The 10,544-nt window shown below is 42.0% G+C and overlaps 1 protein-coding gene across 1 annotated transcript; it reads left to right on the top strand.

The window, feature by feature from the left end:
* The first annotated feature begins 8,267 nt into the window (after positions 1-8,267).
* LOC124622249 lies at positions 8,268-10,338 on the top strand. The gene is made up of 2 exons (XM_047147906.1): positions 8,268-8,419; positions 9,898-10,338. The coding sequence occupies exons 1-2, from the start codon at positions 8,408-8,410 to the stop codon at positions 10,336-10,338; spliced, it is 453 nt and encodes a 150-aa protein (XP_047003862.1). The 5' UTR covers positions 8,268-8,407.
* The last annotated feature ends 206 nt before the right edge of the window (positions 10,339-10,544 follow it).

Below are 10,544 nucleotides of genomic sequence, written 5' to 3' on the forward strand. Positions count from 1 at the left end.
TAATAAACTCAGCAACAGAAACAGTTAGTCCAAATGGTACAACACAGTAATGATAACTTTTTCCTGATACAAAAATGGAGTGTATTTTCTAGAATTTATTTCTAAAGAAATTTGGTGAAAGCCTGAAGTTAAGTCTAAGCTGCTCATGAATTTCACACATCCAAATTTATGTAAAAGTTCATCTATGTTTTCTGGATGATCATTTTCTCTTTTCAAAAATTTGTTAAGGTGCCTAGAATCAAGTACAAGTCAAACACCACCTCCACGTTTGGAAACCACTACCAAAGGATTATTATAATCACTGTTACTTCTTTTGATTATACCCCATGCTTCCATTTTTTGTATCTCACACTCTACTTCTTTTCTTTTTTCAAAAGGAATACTATAAGGCTTGAGGAAAAAAGGTTCATGATTTTTAACGTGTAAAGTGCATTGATAATTCCTGACTCTTCCAGGTTTTTCATTGAAAACATCTTGAAATTCCCACAATAAATTTTCCAACTGTCTCTTTTGATTCCTCTACTTTGCTTTTAACTAGTTTTTCATAATCTTGACCAGAAAAATTTAGCTCAGGCTTGTTATCATAACAGTACAAATTCTCTTCATAGTCTATGATTTTCCTGACATGATTGCAACCTTCTCCACATTGTTTAATAAACAGTTGTGTACACACAATAATATTGCTTTTGGGTTCACACACAATTAACTTCATCTCACTCCAGCTAAATGCAGCACTTACCTTTAACACCCAGTCCATGCCAAACAATATGTTCTCTTCTAAACTTGGAACAACAAGACAGCCCTGCTCAAATTTTACATCTTCTATTTCAAATGATAAAAATACTTGACTTTTGATGACTTTACTGTGTTTGCCTGTAGCTCCTCTTACCTTTACTCCCATCACAGGGGCCTCAACAAAATCAACACTGTCTTTAATTTTATTTCTGAATTTTTCTGAAATGGCTGAAATAGGACTCCCTGTATCAATGAGACATTTACACTCCCAATTGTTTACTTTAGCTTTAATGTATGGACACCCCAATTCACATTCTTCTACTTTTTCTTTTAATGGTTCATGTAACAGGTCATTTTCAATTTCTCTAAAATTACCCTCATTATTTTCCTGATCAGTTTTTAACAACTTCATACACACGTTGACACTTTCATTATGACCATCTATGGATACAACAGGTTGAGCATGCAACAGATATTCATTACATTTTACACTTTGCCACCAGTGAGAATATAACCTTCTACAAATTTTAGCTAAATAGTTCCAAAACTCTTCCCTATCTGTTTTGTAATTGCAACTGTTCCATAATATTTTTAAAAATTTTTCCCTTTTTCCTTCAGAACTTGTATGTGGGTTTAAATACTTCGTACTATTAGTTGGCACAACATTACAGTCCTCTGCTAAATTAAATTGGTTACACTGACTTAACTTTACCTGTTCTTCAGATGCATGAGTGTCCTCTTCCTCATTACTAACCACACTTACCTCATCATAATGCTCACAACTATCAACTTCATCATCACATAGCTTCACTACTTCATCTGAAATAACCTCGACGAATACCTGATACTCACCGACAGCATTAATCTCACCATTACTTAACTCCGTACAACTCTCAACAACATCATTAGCTTCCATATTTTCATCAAAATCAAAACTTTCCTCATCATGCATCCTACCCACAGTCACATTAAGTTCCATCTCTCTCTCTCTTCACATTACTTTTCATTTTCATTAAATAACTTGTTCAAATCAGAGCTGTAATGTTTGTCAGATACTTCAGAATTACATAGATTATCATTCTCTACCCAATTACAAAATTCTGGCACAATTGCAATATCCTCATCTGGCTTGTTCTCAGAAGTAGTTACCTTGTTGCTTTCAACATGATTATTTTCTCTTATTGTATCCCAAAATTTCTGATGAAAATTTAAAGAATTAATTTGGTGTTGAACATGAGTGTCAGTTATTTGTGGTGTGTATTTGTTTTGTCTGTCACTGGTTTTATTATAATAATAAGTTACATTTCTCCTTCTTCCTCTGTCTGTAAATTCCCAGTTGTTATTGTAGGTCCTATTGTGATTAAATTTTCTTGCCCCAAAACTGCGGACCCTCATTGAGGAGGTCCGGAGTTTTCCTGCCTGTTTTCTCTGTTTGATCTCCAATTTTGTTCCCCCATGTTTCTGTCATCCCATCTGTTTATATTTCCAAAATTTCTATCCCTGTCTCTGTCATTACCAGTATGATCCCTATTGCTTCCCCTGTGTTGTTCATATCCATTGTCTCTGTATTCTCTCCTCTCTCCATACCTGTTTGAATACCCCCCCCCCCCCCCCTCCTGTTGGTGTTCACCATTGTCTAAATTTTGCATATTCCCTCTTTCTAATTCCCTATCCAATTTATCCACATATTTTAAAAATTCTTCCAAAGAATCATCAGGCCCATGAACTAAATCTCATTGCAATTTTTCAGGTAGCCTTCTTTTCAGCACACCTATTTGTGTCATTTCATCAAAAGGTTTATCTAAATGTATTAATTTTCTCAATTGATCTTTACAAAATGTTTTCATGGTGCCCACTCTCCCTATGAAAATAAGTCCATTTAAAAATTCATATTTAATCCACCCCTGTTCAAATTCTGACCAAAATTTGTTTAAGAAGCTTTTCTCAAAATTTGCAAAGGTTTCCCACTGATCGAAATTTTGGTTAGTCCAGGATAGGGCCTCCCCTTCAAGAATTTTTTTGACAGATTTAATTTTTGAATTATCAGACTTTCCTGGCACAAAATTGTCCTTGCAATGGTGCAAAAAATCAACTGGGTGCAAATTATCACAAGGAAAACTTTTCACTAACAGGTTCGACCATGCTGGTCCATGACTGTACAAATTCTTGTTAATAACATATTCTTCAACTTGATTTAGTTTAGTTTTTAATGTGTCTAATTTACTGGTAAGATTTGATTCTAAACTGTCAACCTTCTTCTCAACACAGCTGACTGCATTTACACTGTTTACTTTCAAGTCTTCTAATTTTTCATCTAGTGATTCATTTTCATTTTGAAGTTCCTAAATTTCCCTGGCTCTGTTACTATTTTCAGCAATGAATTCATTTTCAAAAACAATTACTTTCTCCTCCACATTGTCCACCCTCGATTCTATCACTTTTAAGTTACCTTCCAGTGTATTTTTGACCTCAGTTAACTCAGTTTTTATTGCATTTAATTTGCTTATTCAAATTCTCCCCTAACCTTTCGTCAATTTCAGCCTTCATTTCAGATTTTAAATTATTTATGTTTTCATTCTGCTTACTCAGAAGCTGCATAATTACTTCTAACCTATCAATTTTTGGATCCCTCCCTACTATTTCTTCCCCTGCATTAATTTGGAGAGAAGAACTGCAGAGGCGAAGTTTGGCCATTGACAGTCTGGCTAAGGACAATTCCGATGGCAGTATTGCTTGTGTCTGTGGTGCTGAAAAGCTGTGCATTGGGATGAGGATGTGCGATGGTGCAGGCCTCAGGAAGAAGATTTTTGAGGGCAGTGAAAGAGGCAGTCATAGCATGGGTCCATGGAACAGGCCAAGATCCAGAAGTCTTGGTGCCTGCCAAGGAGTCCGTCAGTGGAGCCTGAATCTCAGCAGCCCGAGGTAGATGACGGCGATAATAATTAACCATCTCCAGAAAGCGCTGGAACTCTTTGAATGGTGATGGTCTGGGTAGGTTCAGTATTGTTTGTACTTTTCTCAGGGGGCGGTGAAATGCCGAAACCCGAAAACCAAGAAAAGTGACAGCGGGTTGATGTAGCTGCAATTTTCCTGGTTGGTCTCAGTGCCTGCTGCTGCGAGAGTGTCTCAACAGTTTGAGCATGTCGAATGTTGTCCTTGATGGAGGAGCTGAACACAAGAATGTCATCAAGATATCCAAAGCAGAATTTTAGTTCGAATAGCACTTCGTTGATGAAGCGTTGCCAGGTCTGGGTTGCGTTTTTCAGATCGAAGGGCATGAATCAAAACTGAAATAACGCAATTGAGGTGGTGATTGCTGTCTTCTTGATGTCTTCAGGAGTCGTGGGGATCTGGTGGTAGGCCCGTTTGCAAACAATGACAGAGAACATGGTCACACCTGCGAGGGAACTGGTAAAGTCGGCAATGTTGTGTATGGGGTAAGTGTCCATAATTGTTCGTGCTTTAGTCTACGATAGTCTCCACATATGCGCCAGGACCTGTCTTTCTTGGGTGTCATATGAATGGGTGTAAACGAGCTGCTGCAGACAGTTCAATGACGCTGGAGCATAGAAGCTCATAAATCTGCTTTTTAAGATCGGAGAGGCGCTCGGGACAAAGTCAACGTGGTTTACTGGAGATCGGAGGACCTGGTGTGAGGTGAACCTTGTGAACCACGCCATGTTGCCGGCAGCATGGGAGGCGGATTGTTTACAATGTGTGGAGGGCAGGGCAGGCGAGGCGAGGTCGTGGTGCTCGGAGCCACTCGGCGGATCCGACGGGAGCTGAGGTGGTGAAGTGTCCCAGGAGTCAACGTGACAAGATGGCCACCACCCCAAAGCAGTGGCACCGTCGTTGGGAGAGCACGTGAAGCGTTAGTGCGTCCATTGTCTGTGCGCGCGACCTGTGGCAGCGTGGTCGTGGGCGAAACGCTTGGTGCAAATACACTGTTTGTGTTGTCAGTGGTGGTCGCACGGTGACACGCAGGAGCCAAAGTTGCATTGTTTCAGGTGCTGTCCACGAGGGGTGGGGTAGGAGCTGTCAGTTTGGGAACACATGACACTCGCCACACATGCACACTTGTGTCTGGCCGAGTGTCAAACGCTGCCATGTTAGGAGGTTGTGGCCCTACGGAACTGTCAGTACACGTTATGGCAGTCTTGATAGCACAGTTGCGAGGGGTAGCAGGAGGTAAACACATGGAAGCTCGATTGCTGGGATTGCAAGCAGATTCGGCGCACTTGCTGACCTTGCTTTGTCCTTGCTGTTGTGTCTGTAATTCCTTTCTTGCATCGGAGAGCTATGTTTCATAGAGACGGAGGGAGAGCTGGAAGTTTTCCTTGCATAGATGAGTGATGTGTTCAAGCTCGACAAGGCACTTATACATCGTTTCTTGTAACGTTATTGACAGAGACAAGCAGGTACGGATGAGATGAGACTGGACCAATGTGCACAGGAGCACAGGGGAAGTGAGCCTTTGACAAGTGATGAAACACTGTGTTTCGCACTAGGTCCGGTGAAAGTTTGTGGTGTCGCAAGAAGTCAATGCCTAGTATAGGCTCGTCGATTTTGAATACTAAAAAAGTCCACTCGAGTTTGCAGTTTGCGGAGAGTGAGACGACGTGTGAGGTTGAACCTGAGCATTGTAGTTTAGTGGAATTCACGGCTTGCAGTGAAGTATGACAAGGGAGGATGTTCGACGATGCTAAGCAGGGGGGCAGCAGTGAAACATCGGCGCCTGTGTCCACTAGAAAAAGATGTACCGACGAAATGTCTTTAATGTAAAGTCGTCCACAATTATCTAGTCGTTCCCGGACAGAATGTAGCACTGGGGGGTGCCTGTCATGTTGAGCGCAGGAGGTGGCACCCGAACCTACCTGCGATTGGCGTTTGGGAAGTAGCTGGGTGGTCTACAGTTTCGTGCCGCCTCAGCAAACCGTGTGTGGAAGTAACAGTACAGGTAGTGCGGTTGCATTTCGTGCGGAAAGTTCGTTGGCAGTGGCGGTGGCGCAGGTTCGGTGGCCACAGCAGGTTCGGTTGCAGGAGGGGACATGACTGCGGGAAGAGCCGGTAACGTCACAGTTTCTTGTTTACTGCTTCCCAGGGCGAGTGGAACAGTCGGCACAGTACGGCCCCGGCCGTGTCCGAATGCAGGGCGACGAGCCTGAACCTGAGACTTGTCAGGCAGGCGAAGTGGAGCAGTGATGCATCGTGTAGCTTGTCAGCAATCGTCATTCTTTGCTCGACAGGTTTAGGAGGCCTTTGAGCCAGAGCAAAGCGGATGTCAGGAGATAGTTTATCTGATCAGATGGCGAGGAGAGCTGTGTCAGAGAATAGATTGGCGCTGACCAGGGCAGACAGCCGTCTCCAGAGCTGGGAAGGTTTGTCGTTACCTAGTTGCTCGACGTGGAGCACTTGCTGTATTGCTGCCTCAGTTGAGCATGCAAGCCGCAGTAGAGCTGTCTCTTTGGCTAGAGTGTATCGGGTAGATGAGTCCCGGGCATCGACCAGGTCAGCAATCAAGTCCTCCTGGTCGTGCAGATGGGTGTTGTGGCACAGAAACCTGGTTGCCTCGTCGAGTTTGTAATGGTCGAACACTTCGTCCACAATTTTGAACCAGGTTGTTGCTCTGTCGGGATTGAATGGCGGCAGCGTCGGTAAGTGTTGTAGAATGTTCAGAAGAACAGATTGAGCTGAGTTCGTCGGGGCACTGCCTGAATCGAGCTGTTGTTGCAGTAGAATTCCAGGAGAGTGTGCCTCCAGGGGATATGGTAACGATGGCTGTTCTGATGGCAGTGTGAAGGTTACAAGTTGTAGTTGAGTGCGATCCATCATGACGCGGAAGGCTGACATGGGTGAGACACCATAATGTGTCGATTGTTGGTTTGGAAGCTCAACACGTTGCAGGTGTGCTCGAATTGACGGTTTGCGGAAGACCGATGCGGATGAGGCATCGAGATGTGCTGAGAATGGTAGTGGAAGCTCGACTGGAGCTGGCGCATGGGCGACAGGTGAGAAAAAGTTCAAAGTTTTTGTTCATGGAAAGCTCAATGTTTGATCAAAGCCAGGGCCACCTGAGTAGCAGGGAGGCTGCGGAGGTGCGGGCTGTCCAGAAGCACAGTGTGGGAAATGGTGTCGAACGTAGAATGCAATATGCGAATGTTCACTGTTCATAGTCACTCCACTCAAAACGGTGTGTGGATAAGGTGAATGTCATGGCACAAAACACCAAGGTGTGGCAGTGGGATAGAGGTGGAGGTCAGGCACAGATAAGTTTTTGTTCTTGTTGCAGTCTGAGGTTTCGAAGTAGGAAGTCATGTGCTGATGCTGAAGCGAGGTATGCGCGGGCGTGGTCAGATGCTGAGGAGGTTGACCTGTGAATGGAACAGTTCCAGCCACGTGGCAGGTATCCACATGGGATGGCATGGATTGCAGCATAGCGAATTGTTGTCATGGCAGTGGTAGTTTGTCCGACGAAGCATTCGCAGAAATCGGCATTGGTCTCGCACTGCACGGAGATCCGTAAGAGGTAACTGCACAGTCGATGAGGGAGGGCACATGTGGAGGGAATAAAGGCGTTTGATAGCCAGAGTCATGCACACTCCTAACCTCACTTATTGTTGCAGGCTCGAAAACATCCGGCAAAATCGGCGTAATCGTCGAGAGAGAGGCATCGTGTTGCAGTCCTGGCGGGTGTACATTGCCCGCAACATGATGCATGTCGATCACAAAATCCGGCACTAGGTGTTTGGCCAAAGTCATTGTTTGAATGTTTTGTTGATGTAATACACGTGAAAATAATCTACACGGAGGCCGCGGACACAGTAAAACGGCGAAAACGGAAGATGTTACAACTCGGGGTCACCAGTGAGGAGGAAGTGCAGGTCGGTTTCATGAAACAACAATCCCATTTTACAGTAGTTCATTTATTCACCTCTTTACACAAATAAGGCTTACACAGAACTGAATGGCGTAACTCCACAAAGATAATGTTTAGCTTAAGGCCCGTCCACACGCAACGATCTGTCTGCGCAAATGTCTGCGCACATCACATCTGCGCAGACAGATCGTTGCGTGTGGACAGAAGATTTGCACCAACCTGAGGTGTGTGCAAACCTGGAAGTTGGAGTTGGAGGTTTGAGCGAAACCTCTCAAATCTGTGGGTTCAAACCACATCTGCGCAGACAAGTTGGAGCGTGTGGACAGGAGATCGCCGCAAATATGGCGCGAAACAGCTGTTTGCTCAGTCTAGTGTTTGTATTTGTGCGCACAGGGCATCAAAATGGCTGATACTCGTCAGTGTTCGCGCGAATTTATCAGTGAGTTCATTGAATTATATAGACACCACACATGTTTGTGGAAGATAAAAAGTAAGGAAATAGTGACAGAGATAAAAAGGCAGCAGCATACAATTCTCTAATTGTAAAATTGCGGGCAGTTGACGCCTCGGCAAACCGAGAAACAGTGACAAAAAAAAAAAAATTCGTTGCGAACTGTTTACCGGAAAGAGTTGTCGAAGGTGCAGAAATCTCGAAGATCTGGTGTAGGAGTGGATCAGGTGTACCAGCCAACGCTGTGGTATTTTGATCTGCTTGGCTTTCTTAGTGATCAAGAAACGCCAAGACCAAGCAGAAGTACAATTGAAGATGAAATTGGAGTGTTAACGAGCGAGGAAATGGAACACGAGGTAATGTAAAACAATATATTTCACACACATTTATCAAAAGTTTATTCAAAAGAATATATTTGTGTGCAAACATAATAGAAAATTAACTGCTGTTATAAAAAGAAACATGAATATACTTGACTACTTGTTCATGTTTTACAACACAAAGTTTATTACGATACAAATCCATCCTGCCATGGAACAGCTCCAGTAGTACTGAAATAATGTTTATATTTATTTCTAACAGTTTTTGCGCTTTCAAAAATTTGTCCACTTCTTCCACGTTGCAGGGCGTGCATAATTTCTTCGTCACATCTTTCGCCCAGTTCAAGAGAACATTCGTTGATATTTTCGCGATCCAGTGACTCATATGGTGTGTAAAATTGCGGGTTTCTTCTGCGCAAAAAGTTGTGTAAAACACAGCAAGTTAATACCACAGTGTCAATATTCTCCAGCTTCAAGTTTATGGTTGTATGGAAAATACGGAACCTTGATGCCAATATTCCTAACGTATTTTCAACAACTCTGCGTGCCCTAGAGAGGCGGTAATTAAAGAGTCTTTCTTCCTTTGATAATTTTTCTTGACGATATGGCTTCATTAAATCTTTGCGAATTGCGAAGGCATCATCACCAACAAAAACATACTCCATTAGGCCTATTTCCTGCGAATTTGCAATTCGTTGAGGTTGAGGAATTTTTAAACTATTATTAACAAGAAGTTCATAAAATTTAGTGTTCTGCAGAACCCCTCCATCGGATACTCTCCCATTTGTTCCCACATCACAGTACACAAATTCATAATTTGCATTAGCTACAGCCATTAAGACGACACTATTTGTTTTCTTATAATTGAAGAAAAACGATCCACTTTCTTTAGGAGGTACAATTATGATGTGTTTCCCATCAATAGCTCCTAAACAGTGAGGGAACTGCCATTTGCTTTCAAAATCACTTGCAATTCTCAGCCAGTCTTCTTCACATTTTGGGAACTGCAATGAAAAAAAGAATTAAAATAAATTTGTGTAAAGTTTCTGTTAACAGTAACATTCAGCTAATTGTTAATGTACATGATCACAACAATAACAGAAAAATGAAACTCCATCGAGTTGTTCTTTGTCTGAAAGTGTTTTTGTTCAGTATTCATTCTACACTGTCTCAGAATTTTATGTGGATAAAAGAGTTAGTTGCTCAGTGCAGTGTGTGTTTCGTAAGCATTCCTGTTTTCGTTTTAAGATGTGAGATTATGGAACTCTATAAGACCTTTTATTAACAATTTCTCGGTTTTTGTTAGCTAGACATATTTGTTAAGTTTTTCATTACACCATGTCAAATCATATACCACCACAATATTTACAGCTTGGCTCTTATCACAATGTATCAGTTTTGTACATTCCAATATGCATACTTTTTTCCAAAAATTATTCATAAGCTCAATAAAGATATAAGAAACAAAATCCAAAGCAAAAATCACAAACATACAATCTTTCTTATTTTTTCAGTGTGAAGGAGAGAATGACATAGAAAATGTAGCCATTGAAGATACTGACTCGAATCCAGTGACACCAGTAACTGGAGAGTCAACTCCAATGACACCAGTTACTCCGAGATCATCAAACTCTAATAACAGCTTGAGTAACGCTCCTCGTGGGAAGCGGAAACGTTCAATGGAGGATAAAACAGGCGAAATATTGTCACTGGTGGGCAAAAAATTGAACACAATGCAGCCACCAGATCCATTCGACACATTCGGCCAGCATGTGGCGAACAAGCTACGTGCACTCACCCCTCAACAGAATATCATTGCACAAAAATTAATCAATGATGTGCTATTTGAAGGTGACATGGAGTCTTTAAACAGAAACTTTAAGGTTGTTGAGGCTGAGACACTTTCAAACATGGAAAGCCAAAACCTGACACAGTTTTTTAAAGGTTTTCAATAATGCAAAATGTTTACATATGTTGTTTTTAATGTCACATTATAAGTGCAAGTGATGCATACTGTGAACAGTTGATAGCCAATAAAGTTCTATTTCAAAACATGTTTTGTTGCCTCAAATCTTTTGTGCCTTGCCTGTTATTATTGTACCATATATTTTCTAGAATACCCAATTATGGTAGTGTCTTGTGTAAATTGCAGTGTACAGCT

Source organism: Schistocerca americana, chromosome 7, assembly GCF_021461395.2.
Source record: "Schistocerca americana isolate TAMUIC-IGC-003095 chromosome 7, iqSchAmer2.1, whole genome shotgun sequence".
In the NCBI taxonomy this organism is placed as follows: Eukaryota; Metazoa; Arthropoda; class Insecta; order Orthoptera; family Acrididae; genus Schistocerca; species Schistocerca americana.